This window comes from Chroicocephalus ridibundus, chromosome Z (genome assembly GCF_963924245.1).
Source record: "Chroicocephalus ridibundus chromosome Z, bChrRid1.1, whole genome shotgun sequence".
Classification (NCBI taxonomy): domain Eukaryota; kingdom Metazoa; phylum Chordata; class Aves; order Charadriiformes; family Laridae; genus Chroicocephalus; species Chroicocephalus ridibundus.
In genome coordinates, this window is record NC_086316.1 from 67,389,003 (window position 1) to 67,411,639 (window position 22,637).

At 43.3% G+C, this 22,637-nt stretch overlaps 1 protein-coding gene across 1 annotated transcript; it reads left to right on the top strand.

The window, feature by feature from the left end:
* The first annotated feature begins 2,803 nt into the window (after positions 1–2,803).
* ESM1 (endothelial cell specific molecule 1) lies at positions 2,804–11,882 on the top strand. Its single transcript, XM_063321091.1, has 3 exons — positions 2,804–3,452; positions 7,414–7,569; positions 9,894–11,882. Exons 1-3 carry the CDS (start codon positions 3,152–3,154, stop codon positions 9,992–9,994), a joined length of 558 nt encoding a protein of 185 aa, XP_063177161.1. The 5' UTR covers positions 2,804–3,151; the 3' UTR covers positions 9,995–11,882.
* The last annotated feature ends 10,755 nt before the right edge of the window (positions 11,883–22,637 follow it).

The following is a 22,637-nucleotide window of genomic DNA, read 5'->3' on the forward strand; positions in this document are numbered from 1 at the left end:
ATTCACATTGCACCAGTTTTCAAGGGAGAGCTTATTTCAGGGCTTCACATGGTCAAGCTGTTCATTGGAAAGAAAAGCTTAATGGATTCAACAGGTAAAACAACAAAGAAACATTAGCACCAGAGGGAGTCACATTGGATTTATTTCATTACTTAATCAGTGGTCAGTGTGGAAGATCATTATTTCCTCTGCCATACTCATGTATAAGCCAGACCACTATCTGTTCATATTGTTTTCTTCCATTACATGTATTTTTTGATCCATTGTAACAATTTACTTTGGCTTCCAGCTCCAAGAACAGAATACGGTTTCCATCTTATCCCAAATAATATTGGCTAGTTGCTAGGGGAGTGTGCTGATTTCTTTTACGATTTATTTTCCTCACCACATCTGTGTGTAATTTTTTTTTATTTATCATCTCCCTAGGACATTTTCCCTGTGAGAAACCCAGACGTGAAATGCAGCCCTTTCAGATCTTGTTTGGTGTTTTATACAAGAAGCATTACCTAAATATATTTACAGATCAGAATTTTACCTGCCGCTGTTTACTACCAGGCATGAGTGCCTAAGTGCACGTGTGGATGAGCCTGCACACTCCTCTGTTATCTCCTCTGAGCGAGCAAGCAGGTATGAATTTAAGGGCTGGTGTAAATTAACTTAAGGGAGACTTAAGGGAGAGCCCTCCTGCTCCTTACTGCTGCAGACCTGTGAAGTCTCATGCACTAAATATGCAACCTCCTTCTTTGGGCTATTTCACCCTTGTGAGCAGATTTGGCCGGGGGACTGAAATGGTCACTGCCCTTAGCTGTGCTGCCGGGCCCTCTGATTGGACTTAGCCTCTCTGCCCCACTGAGGGGATGCCCAGTGGGATTTACACAGGCTTCTCAGCCCCACAGGTTACAGCCTGACCTATTAATATAAACCAATGTCAATTTTAGTTGATGCTAATGCCAGCAGAAATGGGCAGTGGTTTACATTACTCTGCTGACCTGTGAACTACAGGGGAGATGTTGGGTTTTCTTTTAAAAAGAGGCTTTTGACATGTTGTAGTTCTGATGAGGTCAGGGACAGCACATCCATTTCTAATTATTCTTCTCATTATAACCTCACACTTTTGTGCCTCCTCAGTTTTTAGTTCAATCTTCACTTCCATGTTTGAAGTACTCCTTTCACTTCCCAGAGGCTTGTTGCCTTGGATTTTGAAGATTAAGTGGTCTGCTACTGCTAATGCTGTCACCTCATGGCTACCAATAGCACTTTGTCATTTTATACGAGACTTCAACCTAAGGCTTTAATTTTTACACTTTAAATTCACTGATTGGTCCAAGATTACATGTGAAAACAGGCATGAGCTAGTGCATGTAAACATCCGCCAGCTGGCAATTCTGGCAGCTGTGATTAGGAGAACTGTATTTCGAGTAATTACATACTGTATAAGGTGGATGCCTGCAAATATTTGCCTGAGTGTAGTCTCCCTTTGACATGTGTTAAACATAATATGTTTTGTTCTGTTCTGTTTTGTTCTCTTCCCTTCTCTTCTTTGCACTTCTCTTCTCTTTGCTTCTCTTCTCTTTCTCTTCTATGGTATGGTATGGTATGGTATGCTATGCTATGCTATGCTATCCAGGTTCTTATACCCACATATACCAGAAGTATATGGGCAACCTGCCCAAATGCCACATACAGTATATATTGGTTGTCTCATCTTCTTCAAAAGAGAAAAGAGCTAAGCATTTAGTTTTGGATCTATCAATTCCCATTTTCATTCATGAAGAAGTGGCTTTCCTGCTCTCCAGCATAGCTCTTGGTTTCACTTGGCAGCCCACTAGCAGTGTCCTCAGCCCACTTGAGACACAGGATTCCCAAATGGCAAGCTGGTCACATACAAGTTTAGATTGATTCAGTTCCCACTGACTTCAGTGGCATTGACTTTTGGTATTCAGAGATTTATTTATGGCTAGCTTTATTCCTTTTTTCCTTTCCTGTAGATCTTTCTTTAGAGCAGAAATTTCCATCTCTCTGGTGGCTCATCTGCTTCACTGAACTCTTTGGTTGTTTGCTGTTTCTTGTCAAGGCTCTGGCAGCTTGAATAAAGTCTAAGAGGGGGAACAGGGGAAGTTGAGACTTTTCTGTTTATTTACACTGATTTCATTGAAGAGCAACATCAGGGCACCTCACAGAGTTGGATCAGGATAGAAGCGGTGTAAAGAGGAGGAGAATCAGCACCCCCGGATCCATGTTGAGGCTGTGCAAACGATGCTGGTGATGGATGGGGATTTCCCCCTTTGGTTGTGAGGTCAGGGCAGCTCATTGATCATATTCCTGAACTTCCTGCGGAAGATCCCACAAAATGCTGGTTTCTGTCTGACCTGTTTTTAGTTCTAGCAGTAATTTTTGAGTGAAATGCTGAATTCATCTCCACCTAAATACTGATTAAAACGTACCATTTTGATGCAGGCAGGAAAAACACTACTGAAACATCTGAGCTTGGCTGTTAAATGGCATGATCTCACTTTATTCCTTAAAGTAACTGTCCACGTCCCCTTGAAGGGGAAGGAAAAGATATATTCTTTTAAAGATTATGCTTTCTGCAGTGAGACGATTCAGTGTGATTTTCTTCTGGCTGCATGAGCTGTGTTAGTGAGGCAGAGCTGCCCTGTCAGCAGCGTGCCCAGTGTCAGAGCGATCCCTGTCCTGCAGGAAGGTATGCAACCTACTCGGGGTTGGTTTTTTTTTTTTTTTCTGTGTGTGTGTTGTTTTTTTTTTCTTTTTCTTTTGGCAGACGACCTTGAGCATTTGAGACGGATGTGAGAGAGATTTTAGTCCTCATGCAAAACAACCAACTAAACATAACAGATTACATCACCTCAGGCTTTTCAATTCCTGGATGGCAGCAGAGTGCTAATCCAACCTTCATCCTGGATTTCATAAACTGAAACAAGGGAGGCTGGCAGGAGCAGCGCTGCCGGATTGAGGAAGCTGACGACGGTGCAGCATGTGGGCAACACACTGTATAAAGCTCATAAACTTGTAGGCTGATGTGTGCAGCTACCACTTTGGATTCTGTACTGCTGCTTCCCTCGGCACAAGGCACCAGCAGGCTGAGCATTAAAGCCTGCTCTTTGGGACGGAGCATTTACCCCTGCAAGACATGAAGGGCTTCCTGTTTCTCACACTCCTCCTGATGCCCGTGCACGCTGGAACTGCTTGGAGTGCGAAATACGCAGTAGATTGTCCCGAGCCCTGTGACAGTAACGCATGCAAAAGTACCTTGCGCTGTAAGCGAACAGTGCTGGATGACTGTGGCTGTTGCAGAGTGTGTGCAGCTGCTCTGGGGGAGACTTGCTATCGTACGGTCTCGGGTATGGATGGTGTCAAGTGTGGTCCTGGGCTGAAGTGCCAGTTTTACACAGAGGAGGATGACTTTGGTGATGAATTTGGTATCTGCAAAGGTAACAATATTCACTTTGCATGCACCCACTGTGGCAATTTGACAGCAACCTACATATAGAGCTTGCCTGCTGCTTGAAAGATCTAAAATGGGATTTTTCCAGCTCAGCCCTTAGCCAAGAAGAAAGTGAAAGATACCTGCTGGTATTAAAAGGTGTTACATGTAGGCGGGACCGGGTTATTAATGTGAGAATACTGTTTAGACTTGGGGACATGTGTGAGGAAATACGGATGGGGTGTGCTCGGAGATGACATTTTTGATTGGGATTTGTGGGACCCAGACACTAGTCCCGATCCTTCCGCTGACTTGGTGAGTGGCTTTCTATAAATTGCAAAGACTTTAATCCTGTGAGTTCAACCTTGTCACGGAGTCCCTGCCCCTACGGGGCTCTCCCTGGGGTGAGGTTGCCTCGGGCACTGCCAGCTGCCTGCCCAGGGACCAGGTGCTCTCTCTGGGGTCTGGGAGATGGAGATAACATCACTGCTTGGGGATGTTGTCGTCTTTAATTCAACCCTGCCTTTGTGGTGCTCAGCTACCCTAGGGATGTGGTCAGGGGAGGCAAACAGAGACCCTCCTGCCTGAGCGACAGGAATAACAGAACAGGAGCTGACTGTGCGATGAGCAGCCAGACACTGCTCTCAGCTTATGCCAGGTATGCTGCATGCTGATTTCTTTAGTTGCAGACTATTATGGCATTTTTCATTTAAGAGCTATCTTCACTCCGTGCAAAAAGGGTAATCTTTAAAAGGACAGAAAGTATTAAATTGCTAAGAAGTAAGATGAAAGTTTTTAAAATAAATAATTTTTTAAAAAGGCTTTGCAAAGTATGAATGCAGTGGGTTTTCCTGTACTCGTGTACCACCTCAGTAAGTAGGTACAGATATGTCTTTGAATAACTTCCTTGAAAATGGAGATGTCTTGGCAGTTAAACATCAGGAGTATTAATAGCCTCAGCTAAAGTAATGACTTAGGATCAGATGCTGCAAAAATCATTCAGGCTGACTCACATGCAGCACACACTTATTTACATTGGTATTTAAAAACAAATTCATGTGCATGTTTGAGGGTGAAACCAAAATTCTACTTGTATTTCTAAAAACTACAATTTTGCATACAGGTAGTATCTTTGGTGCACCCACCATAAAAGTATTTTACTGAGATAGCTGACTGATCTTCAGTTTATTAAAAATTACTACAGTGCAAGATGCCACCTCTAATTCTTTTAATAGTTCTTTTGAATAATTATATACTTCTCACTCTCCTCATAGGAATGTCTTTACAATAGTACATTTCAAATGGGAGGGACATGAGATCTGAATCCCTGTAGCTGAATCTTGGAAGCTCTGTAGAAAATGTAAAGTATTTTTTTTCCAGTGAGTCAGTGGAAAATTCTCATTAATTTCAATAAAAAAATATCTTGAGCTAAAGTTATAAATTGGTATTTAAGGCTTCTATTGCCCTTATATTTATTTGCACTAAATAATATAGATGTCATTTCTAATTCTTTTTTTTTTTTTTAATCTCAGTTCTGAGATAGTACAATCTTGCTATATATATATATATATATGTGAATTTTATCAGGCAAAGTATGGGCCCAAGTACTGTTACTTTATACATCCATTTATAGCTATGATATCAGATCACTCACTCTTTTTAATAACTTCCATATTTGTAATAATTCACAGAGTCAGGATGGCTAAATTCTCTCTGGTTGCCTGTAACCGGTTTACTTTGAATTTGTGGAAAAATGACCTGAACTCTCTGTTCTTCAATTTCTTATTTCTAAAATGGGTAAAACATGGACAATATATGGACAAAAAGTGCTTCAGAGCACTTTTTTGAGTACTTTTAGTATTATAAGAGTGCATCATATTATTATCAGTAGCAATGTCATTACTGATCAAAACAGACTAAAGAATACTGGTGCTCTGCACTTTTATTAGTAAATACCCTCTAAACCTGAGGTATAACCGTCGCAGTGAAGGGCATGCTCTTGCTTTCTTAGGTCACTGGCAGCTATTTGCTAACTTATTTAGGAGCAGAATCCTGCTGAACAAAATCACCTAACAGCAAAATTGACTCAGATCTCAGTTTTGTCAAACCTGAAGAGCAGCATCAATGCCAGGATTGTTCCACAGGGAGCCAAGTGCTTTGGACTGAGACAGGTTTCCATGCCGTTGTGCACAGCTTTGCATCCCACCTCTCTGGGCTGAGTGGCTGAGCACCTGCAGCCGGCAGATTGATGCTCCATGTGGTGCATGCTCTCAGCTTGTCCCTCAGGGAGGACTGTGCACGCAAAAACTGTTTTGCTTTCGCAGGATTTTGTTTTGGTTTTATGTGGACAAACAGCAGACCAAAGAGTGTCCTTGCTTGGGAAAGGGAGTATGGTGAAGCTCAATGAGGTCCTCCAGGCTGGAGGGACTCACTGTGCAGTCCCTAGCAGGGAACTGGTTGATTTTCCAGTGCTTTCCTTTTATAAAAGCATACCCATTAGTCACGGAGAGAACTGTAAAATGATGGTTTCTTTTTGGGGCATTGGCCTCATTTTCGGATAGCCTGGGCTGTATGGCAAACCTAAATATTTGCATTGATTCAAGAGGAGACTGGACAACCTGAGAAGGATAAATCTGTTGTGGGGTGTTATATGCACAGAAACTATGTCCTGCTCAGGAGATCCCAAAGCTGAACATGGAGGAGAACATGACGGGGGATATATTTGTGCTTGCAAAGGTCATCTTCTTTCTTAAGTGTTTTGCGGAAACCTGGGCTGGGTGGATCCTTGGTCCAGCCCTCAATGGTCATTCATCTGCCCTTAGGAGATGAATCGGAAACTCTTCAGGACTTGCCAATTAAGGTGACCATGCACCTGGGGTTAGCAAGGACAGCCTGAGCATAAAGACCTTTCTCCTGGGACGTCCCAAACTTCACTTGAGATGATTTCTTGTTTGGGGTTTTGGAAAGGGGATGTTGGAGATGGATTTTCCTTGTTTCCATCTCTTCAGCTGTCATTCTGTGAAGGTACCCGGTTCAAGAGCAAGGCAGAGGAAGACAAGGTCTGTGACTGCAGGTTTAAACCCTCTGGGAAGTTATGTGATCTGGCATGTGATATGTGTCAGCTGTGGGATGGGGCAAATCCTCTGCACCTGACTTATTTTTTTTTTCAAAAAACATTTGGTCGCATCCTGACAGCTGCCCTTTAGTGCTCCTCCGCGGGCGTGCTCAGGGACGGGGGATTCGAGTCGGGGCAGCGTGTGACCAGACGCGGTATAACCAGGCAGGCGTTTTAGCGCCAGCGATCCCTTTGGAGCATGCCCAGCCTTTGGGCTGGAGGTGGAGGGGAGCTCTTTGCCGACTGCCGCGGGAAGGCGGCCCTTTGCTGCCTGAGAGGCCGTGGCACAGGGCAGGCTCTCCCGCGGGGGCCGGGAGCGCCCGTGCGGGGCGCGGTTGCTGGATAGCTCCCGAGGGCGCCGCCGCCCGCCGTGCGCGGCTCCCGGCCACGGCCGGCCCGGCACCAGCAGCGCGCCGCAGCTCCAAATCACGACAGTCGTGCCAGTCAGACGGCATCACGCCCAAAGAGTGAATTCGTGAATTTTCTGAGGTCCTCCTCCTTCCTAAATCCCATGCTGAGCCTTTAACTACACCCTCTATGATTGTATACCTACATATTCACATTGCCTTTAATTTGCACTTTAATACTGCGAATGATTCAGAGAAAGATTACCAATAGCACGTTGTAAATAAGCTGTAGAAAAAGTAGTTATGTATATCATGTGTGTCAGGGTTTGTTAAAATGGAAAATACTTGTAACAGGCAGTTGGCATGCTGAAACCCTATAGTTAAGGTTTAGCTGACCTCCGCTCAGAAGTGTTCCACTCTTAAGGATACAAGCAGACCAGCTATTAATGGTGCTGCTGGCTGACTTGGATCACTAAGGACTGCTTTGCTCTATTACTCTATTTCAGAGTGTCCCTACGGTACCTATGGAATGGAATGCAGGAAAACCTGCAACTGTCCCTCTGGCATCTGTGACAGAGTAACTGGGAAGTGTTTGAAGTTCCCGTTTTTTCAACTGTCTGCTTCAAAGCCTCCAAATCGAAGAAAAATAGTTTCACACACAGGTAAGACTTCACAGGGCAGCTGGTTTTAGCAGAAATCACCTTGTATGTGATCTACTACCACACTGTACACTGTGCATGAGTGATGTGCACTTTGGTGGAGCTGTGCAAACAGCTAACAACACAAGGTACGTTTATTTTTCCTATTTGCAGCTCCTTTAACATAAGGCAAGGGATTAGGTGGGCTGTGATACAGGGTAAAACCATTTTGAAATCCTAAAATGGGCAAAACACTTTGCAGCTGTTGTGTGCGCTGATACACTGTCACCTCTGCAATGGGAGGCTATACTAGGACTTCCATTAGTCAGTTCAGATCTCGATGCATGTAGCTGCTTTGTGTAGAACAGGATTTCACTACGCTGCATTTACTACTGTTAGCTAATATACGGTTAAAATGACATCTTTTTTCCATGAGGACAGAGCTTTATACATTTTCAGATGTCAGTGAACTGTTTTATGAAATGTTTTGTTGCAGTCATTTATCACAGTATCTCTGGAATAAGTTCTTACCTTTAAGATTATGTCTGATGCCTGTAACAGATCTTCCCAGAATTAAAAAAAAAAAAAGGTGTGTGAGCAACTGGAGTGTTCATGAGGCAGGAAGGAGAGATCAACTGAAGTTTTTAAAGCTGGGATTAAAATCTCGTCCTCTTTTATTCTCCACCTGATGATACTGAGGTATATTTGCCTGAACAATGTCTACTCTAAATTTAAACAACAATCAAAATCAATACAAGTGTAAAGATTTTGAATAAATATCAGAGATTTGATCCTAGGCCAACTGGGAGCTTTTCTAGGATGTCATCCAAAAGTCTTTGAATTTTATTTCTCCTCCAACTGCAGTTTGTGTGTCTTATTTTGATTTTCTCATGTTATATTAAGCTGTCTAGAGTTTGCTGCCTTAATACACGCCTTATCTTTCTCCCACTCTCTGTTTAGAGAAAGTTAGACAGAAGCAAGCTTCCTTAGCTTATACTGATACCACACTTAAAATGATCTTTAAAACAAACTTTGTTAGATGGATCAATCCTGATCCTTTTGTATTTTCCTATGTGATTGTGCTCTTTTGCCTTTCCAGATTTTGTTTATTAACAAGGGTGCTGAAATAACATGTAAAGAATATTCCCGCCTTGCTTTTTTCTGTATCTAGCCTGTATTTCAAATCTTCCCAGGTAGCCTGTTTTCATCAGTTCCTCCTCCCGTTTCCTCTCCCTCTCTTGCCTTTGGTCCCAAACCTTTTGCCGCCTCAGTGTTTAGCAGCTTGTCTGATCCCAGCCAGGATGAGTTCATAGAATCATAGAATCATAGAACGTGTTGGGTTGGAAGGGACCTTTAAAGGCCATCTAGTCCAACCCCCCTGCAGTAAGCAGGGACATCTTCAACTAGATCAGGTTGCTCAGAGCCTCATCAAGCCTGGCCTTGAGTGTCTCCAGGGATGAGGCCTCCACCACCTCTCTGGGCAACCCCATAGAAATAAATGAAGTTTTTTTACACGTGCAATGGTTTCATATTGACTTCTGTCCTCAGAGGTCCATCACTGGAAGTAGACTGGGGATGCTGTGGGTAGTACTGCGTGGGATGGTCACACGAGGTTTCATTTAATAGCAGTCTTCAGAGGTAGCTGTAGCGTCTAGGACAGGTCCTCAGCAAACTAAAACAGCTGTGAATTCTTCTGTATTTTAAACAGGCAAGTTTCTGGCCTGTGTGTTTTATAAAGACATCATGGCTACATATACCCTAGTAAACTTAATGGTGCCAGAGCGTGTTCCTGTGTATTGCAATTTGACCACCTTCACGATCCAGCAGCAGGGCAGTGGTCGGCATGCTCTCACCCAGCCCAGCTAGCCGTGCCAAACAACCTCAGCCACAGCTGAGGAATCAGTGTCAGCCAGGGATCATTTCCAGCAGACAAACTGGATATCTTTTACCTTTTTTTGGAAAGTAAGAGAGTTTAATGGCATGCACCAGGCTACTCCACGCCAGCTGGCATCAGTCAGAGAATAGCTCCAGGCATGTTCAATTTACTGCCGTAGCTATTGAGTATGTGCTGCTTGGTCCCATGTCACACTGGAGTGTTACAGTGAGAACAGGAAACTGAACTCAAATCACCCGCCTTACGCTTAAACTATTAGAAAACACATCTGGCTTATGCCATAATTTGGCAGGAATTTTGCAACTAGGTAACTGGAAGCATTCAGGGGGATTCCTGCAAGATTTGTCAGCGAAGGTTTTTCCGACGTATTCCCCAAACCAGGGACATTGCTGCAGGACAGTATTTAAATCCTCTCATTTTAATTAAATCCACCTTTATTTTTGTATCTTTTCAGAGAATGACATGGCATCAGGGGATGGCAATTCTGTAAGAGAGGAATTCGTTAAGGAGAAAGCGATTCGCTCTCCGGTAATGAAATGGCTAAATCCTCGCTGATAATTACTTACACTCATAAGACTTTCAAGTGAATGCATTTCTCACAGATTATTGAATATGCAACAACACACTTTAAAAACAAAGTAGATCTATAGCTTATCAAAATGTAACCTCTGAAGGCCAATTGTGATTCTGTTTTTCATGAGAAAAATGTTTACTTAAAAATAGACTGTACAGTGTATATGATTTTTGATATTTGTTTTGATAAGTATTTGAACAGAGAAATGTATTGGGGATTCCTGAATGTATAGTAATATTAAAAAAACCAACACGATTCAACCCTCCTCATTTAAATAATGCCAGAGGCCAACTTATGCAGCCTGAGGACGTGAAAGCTCTCACTGAATTCAGTGGACAGTTTGGGTGAGTGAAACTATTGGTGTGGAGCCAACGTGAAAGAAACGCACACCAACAAATCCCAGGATAGAAAGCAACACCTCTGAATCACAAGAATAATAATAACGTAGGAGCACAACAGCGTGACTTTAGTAAACCAACGCTAGTTGTTAGTCATTTTCTGGTTTTTGGAAGTTTGGTGACAATTTCTCAGAGATAAATACTTCAGTAAGAAAACACCCAACATTTCAGTTCATACATTGTGAAAAACTTCGCCAAGACACTGCAGATTATTGTATTGAGGTGGATTTCTATAGTTAAATTCTGTACAGAGAAACAGCAGCTTGGTAAATTATACAGGTTTGTATGGGGGGACCTGAAACAAAAGAAGCTGCTTAGTATTATTTAAACATATGTTCCTATAAAGCATCTCTTTCAGTGCCATTAAGGTGACATCTGCATTTCTTGGGGAAGAGCGGGTCCAACTCCAGAGGCCAGCAAATGGACCCTCCTACTTTCCATCTTCATCGCTGGCTGTGGCCCAGCTGCAACTCACGGGGAATTCATCTGATCCAGCGTAGGGGAGGCTTGGACCCTCACTGGGTGGTAGTGCAGCCACATCCTACACTACTCTGGTGCCCAGTCCTTTGTTTCTTACTTACAGGAGCAAGGGGTCACGTTTCAGCCAGGAGAATAACTCACATATGTTAGAATGTTGTAGGAACTGACATCCCCTCATTCAGTCCAGGCTGGATGATATATTTGTAACATAAAATTCCACACTGAGATGGGTTTGCTAATGTGTCTGGAAACAAGCATATCCTCAGATAATGCAAGCTGATGTAGGTGTGTCAGAGTGAACCAGGATTGCATGAGTTTAGGAACTGCCTCGTAACACAGAGCACTCCCATTGGAAATGTGGTTTGGACTGAATATTTCCTTTGAAATCAATGTGAGCTTTGACAGTGGCTTCAGTGAAAGAGGGAGCACACAGTACCACAGCCAAAGTTCGGTGCAGAATCTGAAAACATACTTTTAAAACTACGAACAACAGAAACTCCAAAGCCTTTAAAGCGTCCAAATCCTGATCCAAAGCCAAGAAGCACGGTGCCTTCACCTGGCACAGCAGCACTGAACTGTGCTGTTCTAGAACAAAAGGATGAAGAGGGTAGCAGACATCCAAATGTCAGTATGGCAGTGCAGGCTCTCCTGCCACGATAATCTGAGACACACAAACATAAATCTCAAACTGGCATATAGCACAATTTAACCTGTATTGAATGTTTAGGTCTGAGAAGGAGCAATATTATCTTGGGATATTTACCAGCAAGCACATTGATTCTCATCTACTGGTGTCAAAAGAAATGTTTTCTTGATTTCAGTGAGAGCAGGATCAAACCCACGGTCCTTCAGCAGACTGAAGAGAATTATTTAAAGAACGTAGTAAATATTTGCATACATTATTACTATTTTGCAACAGTGTCATATATGACATTATGAGTTCTTGAATGTAAATCCAATAAGCTGGTTGGTTTTAAAAAGTATATTATTATTATTATTGTTCAATAAAAAAACAAATGAAAGCACCGCTGTCTATTGAGTCTTTCCATTAACAGCAGAGTGAGGCAGCTCGTGATGCAGATGGTGCGTGCAGACTAGGCACGGTTTTGCTCCCAAACCCACAGAAACAGTTTCACAATGGCTGCATCTATTTCAGTGAATTTGCTGGGGACCATTCTCCATTGCTGACACTGAGTGGTGGCCCATGTCCAGAATGGTTTGTGTCCATACCATTCGACCATCTTCACCTCCCAAACAAGGTGGCTGGATCCAGGCTGCCTGCAGGAGACAGCCCCTCCCTGGTCAACCCCAGTGCAGGAAGGGTGTAGGAGTCCTCTTGCTGGCCGTCTTGCAACTCCTTGTCACTGTTTGATTTACCATATAGGAGTAACCTGTGGATCCACACCTGGCAAGTCAGGAGAAATGAGAGGAAGGAGAGACCTGACTGCAAAAAAATTATGGGGATGTTTTCTTCTGTTTTCCATCAAATTTATAAAATGCTTTTGCATTTCCTCAGCTGCTCCAGTGACAGATCGCTCCACACATAATAGGTTCCAGGATGAAATTATAATATAAGCAAATTTTATCCATTATCCTTTGAAATGACTACCTGTTGCTACTAGCGGCAATGGGACTACATTGGTAGAAGAAATAATGCAAATGATCACAGAATCATAGAATCACTGAGGTTGGAAAAGACCTTTAAGATCATTGAGTCCAACTGTAAACCTAACACTGCCAAGTCCCACTAAACCATGTCCCTAAGTGCCACACTTACATGTCTTTTAAATACCTCCAGGGATGGTGACTCCACCACTTCCCTGGGCAGCCTGTTCCAATGCTTGATAACCCCAGCTGTGAAGACATTTTCCTAATATCCAATCTAAACCTCCCCTGGCACAACTTGAGGCCATTTCCTCCTGTCCTATCAACTGTTACTTGGGAGAAGAGACCGACCCCCACCTCACTACAACCGCCATTCAGGTAGTTGTAGAGAGCGATAAGGTCTCCCCTCAGCCTCCTTTTCTCCAGGATGAACAACCCCAATTCCTTCAGCCGCTCCTCGTAAGACTTGTGCTCTAGACCCCTCACCAGCTTCGTTGCCCTTCTCTGAACACGCTCCATCACCTCAGTGTCTTTCTTGTAGTGAGGGAACCAAAACTGAACACAGTATTCGAGGTGGGACCTCACCAGTGCCGAGTACAGGGGGATGACCATTTCCCTAGTCCTGCTGGCCATGCTATTACTGATACAGGCCAGGATGCTGTTGGCCTTCTTGGCCACCTGAGCACACTGCTGGCTTGTATTCAGACGGCTGTCAATCAGCAGCCCCAGGTCTTTTTCCACTGGGCAGCTTTCCAGCCTTGTTGAACCATTGGCCTCGGCCCATTGATCCAGCCTGTCCAGATCCCTCTGTAAAGCCTTTCTATCCTCAAGCAGATCAATACTCCTGCCCAACTTGGTGTCATCTGTGAACTTGCTGGGGGTGTACTCAATCCCCTCATCCAGATCCCTGACAAAGACATTAAACAGAACTGGCCCCAATACTGAGCCCTGGGGAACACCACTTGTGACTGGCCACCAACTGGATATAACTGCAGTCACCACAACTCTTTGGTCCCAGCCTGTAGTTCCCTGGATCATCCTTGCCTTCTTGTAGGTGCGTGCCACATTTGCTAACCTTCAGTAAACTGGGACCTCCCTGGTTAGCCAGGACTGCTGATGAATGATGGAAAGCGGGTTGGTGAGCTTTTCTGCCAGCTCCCTCAGTACCCTCTGGTGGATCCCATCCAGCCCCATAGACCTGTGTGTGCCCAAGTGCTGTAGCAGCTTGCTAACCATTTCCCCTTGGATTATGGGGGGATCATTCTGCTCCCCATCCCTGTCTTCCAGCTCGGGGGGCCGGTACCCCGAGAACAACTGGTCTTACTATTAAAGACTGAGGCAAAGAAGGCATTAAGTACCTCAGCCTTTTCCAAATCCTTGGTCACTACGTGACCCACATCCAATAAAGGATGGAGACTTTCCTTAGCGCTCCTTTTGTTGTTAATATATTTATAGAAATATTTTTAATTGTCTTTTATGGCAGTAGCCAGATTAAGTTCTAGCTGAGCTTTGGCCCTTCTGATTTGCTCCCTGCATAGCCTCACAACATCCTTGTAGTCCTCCTGAGTTCCCTGCCCCTTCTTCCAAAGATCGTAAGCTCTCTTTTTTTCCTGAGTTCCAGCCAAAGCTCTCTGTTCAGCCAGTCCAGTCTTCTTCCCCGCTGGCTCGTCTTTTGGCACATGGGGACACCCTGCTCCTGCGTCTTTCAGATTTCCTTCTTGAAGAATGTCCAGCTTTCCTGGACTCCTTTGCCCTTCAGAACTGCCTCCCAAGGAACATGAAGTGATGTTCATGGAAACAAAGGCTTTTCACCAGCCTCTTCTTTATTTTCCACCCTTTCATCTTTCTACCTTTCCTTTCGCATCTCTCCTGGCTCCCCACTGCACACTCCAACTCATTTCCCCTATTTCACGCAAGCAGATTCTCTTTTAGACTTTTTTCCTTTCTTCAACCAACTCTGTGTTCCAGGCATCCTCCTTTCAGCTGACCTTTCCTTCCCACACAAGCCAGAAGTTAGCTACAGATGCTCTTCTCTCCTGAGATGGTCATGAGATGGTTCATCGCACAACGTGCTCCTGTCATCTCGTTTCTAGATTTGTTTTTAGTAGGGTCATATACTATTCCCAGTATGAATATGTTTGTCAAATAGGCCTGATTCCTAGTAGGTAGACTTTATTTTCTCAACTATTAAACAGTAAGCTATAACGTATGCACTGTCTAATTTTATGTTTAATGTGCAGCAACACTGATAAGAAGTATGCTGCAATGCAGTATTATAGTTTCTATTACAGCTTGTATTATAGGATGTTGCAGACACCATTACAGTTCAAAGAATATACTATCATATGTTTTAGAGTGATGTCTGAAATACACAGAATAGAAAAGCCTGAAATATAATCAGATGTACTCCTGCCATGATTCAAATAATAAGTAATAAATATGTTTCCAGTGCAGACCACCTTCTAATGAAAAACAACCGTACAAAACATCTTTAATGTACTTTAATGTACGATTTCATTATATAAGTACATTCAAACAAGTACCGTAAGACGTATCACTGCCTAATCACCATAGTGTGATTAATAATATAAATTTGCCACTCTGATCTGCTGGGACATACATATTAGAGCAAACACACCAAAGTATGTATTTTAAATGAAAATATATTTATTATCACCTCTGTACATGCTTGCTATCTATTTAAATGGACTGCCAGGTCACAGCAGTGCTTTGAAAGTATTTCCGGACACCTGCAAAGTTGGTAAATATTTCCTGTTTTTGTTGTGTCTTCTGAAAATAGGAATTTTACAAGCTGGACTGATAACTTGACAGGCGCCACGATCTCCAGTTTGGCAGGTCTTAATGTGGTTTCCACTGGGGTTGGTGGCTGTCTGAGGAAACCTGGGCTGACAAAGTGGCATGTTCTGGCTTTCTTGATCTCCCAAAACAGGCACCAGCGCTATTTAAGTGCAGTCAATTGTCCATCTGTCTTCTGGGTGGCCACAGACCTTAACGTGTGACCCAGATGTGTGGCTTAATTTTTGCAGTATAGCAATTACATAGGTGTTAATACAGCAAGACCTCTGACTGCTGAAGCATCCTTGTGCAGCAGCTGCCCGTGCCCCCCGTGCGTGCTGGGTGCCTCGGTGGTGGCTGGGGTGGTTGTGTCGCACCTATGCCTGGAGAACCCGGCTTTCCTACAGCCCTGGCAGCCCCGTATCCTGCACGCTGCCTTCCTGCGGGATTCTCAGGGCAGGCAAAATGCTCTGTGTAAACAAACATACCTGTGTTTGGGTGGAGAAAAAGACAGAGATTTCCTTAACTTTGTTAGTACAGGATGCTCCTGATCCTCCCTGATCCCCTCCCACCCACTGTGCCTCCACAGTGGCTGCAACTGAGATTCATGTGCTAGCTCCCTCCCTACTTGTGAAAGCTATCAAGTAAATATTCAACTGAAATTAAGGGCAACAGTTGATTAAACATGAGCTGGTCTTCACCATTCTAGTGAGACACAGATCACTTTTCCTTGAAATGACAGAATCGATGCAGTCTTTCTGCTCTGCAAATGCTGAGCCTATAAAAGTGTTATTGGATAACTGGGACAACTGAAATCATACGAACATTACTTGAAAATATCTTTCTTCCTCACAAGAGAAACATCTATTTTTGAAGAACAAATAATGGATTGGAATGCCATTGAAATCCAAACACAATATTAGTATGTTCCTGAAAAAAAAAAGGTACAATGCTGGGGGAGAATGCACCACAGCCCTTGCAGCTGTGTCACACTTTCCTGTTTGTTATTTTTAGTTTTCCATTCCTGCTTTTTATTTTGGGCTTTGCTTTGCTTCCTATGCAGCTTCCCTTTAACTCCTGTATAGCTCTGTCTTACATATTTCAGGCATTTGGTGCTTTTTTTTCCCCTCTCTTTTTTTTTTTTCTTTTTTTTTTTCTTCAAAGGAAACCCAAGCAATGCTGTCCAGTTTCAGGAACTCGTGTTTCTCTTGGCAGTGGTTGAGTTCTTGGTTTTCTAAAGGCATTTCGGAAATTTACATTGCTGGTTTTCAGCTTTGAACACACTCGGGCTTTACAAGCATGAGAAAAGGGCAGCATGCAAGGAAAGCCCTAGTCTGCTCTTTAGTATGTCCTGGTCTTTGCACCCGGGAAACCGCCAGTATTCAGTTCCAGATTATGGTTACAGGATGACATTTAATAAAAAAAAAAAAGGAACAAAATGGGCTCTGGTGAAACACTGTATTATAAAGAAGTTTTTTTCCCCCCCTTGTTTATATATCGAAGTATTTGTAATCTCGTACAGCCATATAGCTGACCCATTGAACAGGAAACATTATCACCTCCTAAAACTCTACCACAAATCTCATATTACTGAATGCTTTGCTAGCACCCTAGGACCTATCTGCACAGAATTAGTTAGGAACCTCAGTTGATGTTCAAAAAATAGAAAGCGTTTTTGGAAAAGTTTTATTTCCCCCACAACAAACCTCATTGCAGGGGAATGTACTTCATTGCAAGTGTGCACCCAGAGATTCGGAAATCAGGAGCCACATGTCCAAAAGGTGTTTTTAAAAAACGCCACCCAACCCAACCCCACCGAAATCCTTTAAGATTTTGAAACTGATGCCATGATTTCTCGGGACTTGGCTGACAACTGAGACTGAAAGCTCGGGGCTGGCAACACTGCTACTGCCCAACAGAGAGTACAAAACCAGAGCACACAACAAAGGACGGTGCACAGCGAAAACACCTGTTTCCCCTCCCCTAATCCTCTCATCTCCCTACCTTCAAAAGCCTCCTCAAGCTGCTGAAATTTGGCTGCTCCCGCGACAAGCAGCAGCAGCTCGCTCCCTCCGGTCAGTGTGAGCACCCGCAAGCCCAGCACTGATACCCAGCGCCGCCAACCGCAGCACCTTCCCACCACTGCTCCCGGCTTAACATCGATAAAACGACGTCTGATGAAAACTATGCACAAATGCCCTGGGCACAAAATTAAATAATTACCAAGGCAGCATAGGCTATACCTGGGTTCTGTTCTTTCCCAGGTCCTGATGGTGGGCGCTCAAGTGTATAGGTAGCTTGGCTCTGTCTTGGATGATCATAGTGTGGGGGCTGTTTTCTAGTGATGCCCACACAAAAAGTAGAAGGTGAGATCAGTCTCAGCTGACTCAAAACCGCAAATACTGGGACATCAGGAACCTGACGACTTCACATAGGAAGTACATGGCAGCTGCTCTCAACCCTAACACTTGGTAAGGCAGAGCCGTCTACCAGTGCTGCTGCTCACCTCAGTGAAGACCGTGACATAAGGAGGGCATAAGAACAGTCATATTACATCAAACTGAAGATCCTTCTAAGGTCAATATCCTCTTCATAATGACCCTTAGCTCCCTAACAGCCATCCAAACTGCCAGCCTTCTTCTCAGGACCTCCCCAGGATCTGTCAGCTCTTTCCAGTGACCAGGTCTATCACAACCAACAAGGCAGGGGACAGTTCTGGGAAGCACCCACCACTGAAGGTGGCAGAGATGCTTGTGCTGTGTTGCTGAACAGCCCTGAAAGACTCAGCTGTGAATGGAGGGGTTGGGCAGACCCCAGTCTAGTCACTTCATGAACTGGTGGCCCACCTGCAGCTTCTCACACCTTTTAGTCCCAGATAGGATGACTTCCTTGAAACTCTTTGTTTTCCGTTATCTCAAGTGACTCTTGAAGAAGCACCATCCAACCTTGATCCCTGGCCCCACGGTGTTGATTCTCCATTGTGAGGCATGTGAGCCTCCGCGCTGCCCACAGCACATTCCCAAGTTCAGCTGCGGGGTTTGCATCTGCTCTTTTCCCCTTTCCTCTCTCCCCTGTCTGGGGAGAGCTCAGCTGGGCAGTAACCTCCTCACAGCTCCCTGGAGGCCTTTGCAGGGTGGTGAGTACTCAAAAGCCCTTTCCAGTTACTTCTTTTTTTATATTTTTGTTTTTAAATTTTAATTCTTTTCCTTAGGTTTTTAACTTTGCAGTAGTCTCAGTAATGGAAAGAAAAGACCAGGCTAAAGGCTGTTGAAAAGCAGCATCTCAGGGGCAGGTTGTACTGATGCAACTGCATGACGTGGCAGTGGCTGGAATTAACAGGAGAGAAGAAGCTAAAGATCTTAATTCTCCAATTAAGTCTGAGCCTATAATCAGCTCACTGGCCATACACTGGCCCCTCTTACCGTACACAGAATAAGAAATCTTTCTCAGGACACTTAATTTCCTAGGATCAAAATAAAATGCCAAAAATATCTCTCTTGGCTGATCGATGTGAACTACCTGGTTCCACATGTAAGAGTTTCTGCCTGTTCCACGCACTTCTATCCTGCAAACAACTGCATTACCAAATGGCTCGTTTTGTTTATTTATGTCTTTAAATGTTGGAATGGAGAGAGTAGTTCTTATCTTTGTGATATTTTTCCCCCATGTTATATTAAGGTGAGGAGGTGATGAAGAACTAGAAAACAATAGAGAAAGGAGAGAAACATATCGTGTCGTATTCAGGAACTCTTTTGTTCCACCAGGACACAAAGTACTTCTATATTACATGGGGAATTTAGAGGGAAAAAATTATATATAATACATAATATATCCACATAAATGGACGTTTTACTTTATACAGCATCTGCCATTTTCTGACCCAATCCTGCTTCCAATAAAGGAAATAGGAAAATATCTGTGACTGGAAAATAAATAATGGGAACAGTAGCACTGCCTGAGCAGTATGAAATTGTGCAGGACCTCATATGCTGTTTACTAGCAGAGCCAGAGTTGCTGCAAGAAATATAAACATAAACCTGGGTTAAACATTCAATGGATATAAATGCCCCTGCATTTATCTGTATTTATTTGTGTTTATTACTTGGATGTTCTTTACTTTCTTGCATGCATGCGAATACCCTTACTGTACTTTCCCAAATTTTCAGTCATCTCCGCACTCTGGAACTCCTTGGATTTGCAGCCACGTCTGTTGTGAGTGAGGAGCAAGATCTTCTGTTGTGCAGGGACAAGAGGCTTTTTTTATGAATCAAAAAATGTGCTCTCTATTTAGAAAAACACAATATATCCTCACTCCACGTAAACAATCTGACCTTCAGGTGGAATGCAGCCAGAGGGCTATAAATAGCACCCTTAATAAGGAAGGAGATAGAAGCATTTAGAGTTCAACTGGCAATGCTCACATACGGAGAAATACCAAATGAGCTACCTGTAGCTCTTGTGCTCTAAAAAGCTCAGAGGCAATTTATACAGGAACTCAGACGAATCCGCGCTGAGCAGGCAGGAATATTTTTCCTTCTGAAAATAACAACGGGGAGCCCTGTGTGTTACAAAACCCTTGTGGTTCTTCCTCCACCATTTCACAAACATCTCGCAGACAGAAAGGCACTACAGCTTGCAGATGGCAAACTGGGGAAAGAGGAGGCCATGTGTCCCACCCGGGACCCCAGTGGTACTCTGTGCGAAAGCCAGGCAGATGTTGCAGGTAGCAGGTTAGTGACCTACACTTTGGATCATCCTCTTTCACAAAGTGCTTTCAAAACATTTGCAAGGCAAACCTCCAGGCACCCAGTGGCTTAACAAGAAGAATGATGTCTATTAGAACTTCTAGTTGCTATGGTTTGGTACTGGGCAGACTTGATTATGGTGTAGGGTGTGCACTTTCTCTGTAAGGGCCTCATAATTTTAATAAAGAAGGTCTGAGCATGAGGTGACTACTGCTGCAGTTTGATTTACCACAGCTCAGCAAGTCTGCACAACAGTCATGAATGCTTCCTCCGTCTCTGGACAGATGTTTGCTTCTAGCTTGTTCTTGTGCTTGTGCATCTTCACAACTGCTTATCCAGGAAGACTCATGTGAAAATATTTTTGTTCACACAGATATTTTGGGATCTAGCTATTTTTCTTTATACAAGTATGTTGGTATGTAAGACAGAGGGTGCAAAAGAATGATGCCGACTGACGGTCATCTGCAATTAAATATTATTGATTTCTCAGAGAACATAAACTAAACCACAGGAGGATCCTCCCCACAGCCCCTGCCCACATATATCTCTGAACCTCCCGGGACTGTAGAAGCAGAAAAGTCCAGAAGGACAGATAATAACAATATCAGCTCCTGTTGTATTCCTCAGACATGCTGTAAAAAACATTGTCTATCCCAGGTTTTATTTTATTTCCCAAACTCATTGCAGTGGCATGGAAACCTGGAAGTCCTGCTTCCCTCCTCAAGACCAGGCCTGCTTCTCCTACAATGCAAACAACATCCTCCACATCAGAACAAAAACTGAATAGACAGACCATCAAAGCCGTGTAAAAGCACCAGCTGCCCGGACACGTACCAGGACAGCAAAGTTATTTACCCCGAGGAGCCTTCCAGATGATTCAGGTCCACTCTATTGTACATGGAGTTGACTCACGTAACTGCGAGACCTCATTGTCCCTTTCCCTCTCTGCTTCCCTCCTTTTGTTTCATGCCATTGTTTCTACGTAGACATTAAAATGCTTTGGGACAAAGAGCGTGTCTTCCTGTGAGCTTACACAGAGTGAAGTACAAAGACGTCCCAGTCCCGTGTGGGGCTGTGCGTTTGCTCTGAGAAAAGCACACACATACAAGCCCCAGTAGCTAAGCATGCACATACGCAGAGATGCATACGTGAAATGTTGTCTGTAATTAACATGCACAGTGATGAATCACACCTGTAGCTCGTAACTGTGGTTCAACATCCCTGTACGACTCCATAGCATGAGTTACACTCAAGGAGGATTAGACTAGCAGTATATCCTCGTATATGGACAACATGCCACGTACTGCCGCTGTCTGTATTAGAGTAGCTCTTTGAGCTCCGATTTAGCTTTCTCTTCTTGCCTCTTGCTGGGCTAAAGTAAATTCAGCCTCTCTATCATGGTAATTTGTTTCTTCCTGTCTGCATTTTTTCTAATTCTTGTTATAAAAAGTTCTTTTATATATTTTTATCACCAGAGATGTTTTTCCAGGGTGCAGTGGAAGTTATTTCGGCAGACAAACCATGTCTCATTCCCCTCCAATTCTGTAAGACAGAATGACATCTCATTCTAAAACTGATTATCTATTCCTTCTCCCACACCACAGATTTAAATTATTTTCTTTACTTAAATTTAAAACGTTTACTTCATTTTACTATTTCTGTCCAGTTCTTCCTGGTAAGGGTAAGTCTCCTTCCATGATCTGGAACATACAATAAAGAAAACAGAAAAAAATAGAAGAAACACTGAGCCAGTGTTTGAAGCTGTGGAGCTTTTAACACTATAGTGCAATGATTATGTCCTACATTTGTAATAAAAAATAATAGCCATATTTAACTCTTGTATAATGATTGCATCTTTAACTCTAAAGCATATTTACCTTTCCTGTTTAAAAAGGAAGAAAGCGAGAACCAAAGTACTGATGTAACATAGCTGGGTTTACCCACCAGGTGGGGGAGAGCTGGAAATAGACTCAGGTCTCCTGCTAATCCTTGAGATATTGAAAATCATTTGTTGCTTTTTAAAACCTAAACCTATGCCTTAGGATTTTTCTCCTTCAGGACGAATGGGTCTGTTTCTGCTGTGCTTCCCCAGCAAGTGTTTTCAGGAGGCAACTGGGGCTTTGTATGATGGGAGCAAAGACAGCAAGAATGAGTCCCTTGGCCATGGTGCCAAGTTTCCAAGCAGCAGCTGAAAATGTCTCCAGAAACTTTTCCTTGCCATCATGCCTTCATGAAAGGTAAATATTTTTCTTTCTGATCTGTACACTTAGCACTTTGAAATGTTTTCATCAGCCACAGGATGCTGTCCTCTAGTTTGAAATAAATGATTCAGTGAAAAGTTATATTTGAGAAAGTCTATTACTAATAAAGTACATTTGAAAAAAAGCCAGAAACCTTGTTTAAACTCAGTCACTCATCACTAGCTGAACAGCAAATCTCCTTATGCTTGAGATTTTTATTTACTACTTGGTGCGTTAAAATGAGGCATCATTTTAGGAAAAGAACTTTCTTTGTGTCTTGCAAGTTGGAAGTATAAATCCCAAGTCCTGTAGAGTATTTCTGAGTTTGGGAGAAGAAGGATTGCCATTGAATTCACACCC

Bases quoted from the DNA above. Each gene is read 5' to 3' on its own strand.
- ESM1 (XM_063321091.1), top strand. From the start codon at position 3,152: ATGAAGGGCTTCCTGTTTCTCACACTCCTCCTGATGCCCGTGCACGCT. The intron at 3,453-7,413 runs GTAACAATATTC...ACTCTATTTCAG, and splicing joins TGAATTTGGTATCTGCAAAG to AGTGTCCCTACGGTACCTAT. The intron at 7,570-9,893 runs GTAAGACTTCAC...GTATCTTTTCAG, and splicing joins AAAAATAGTTTCACACACAG to AGAATGACATGGCATCAGGG.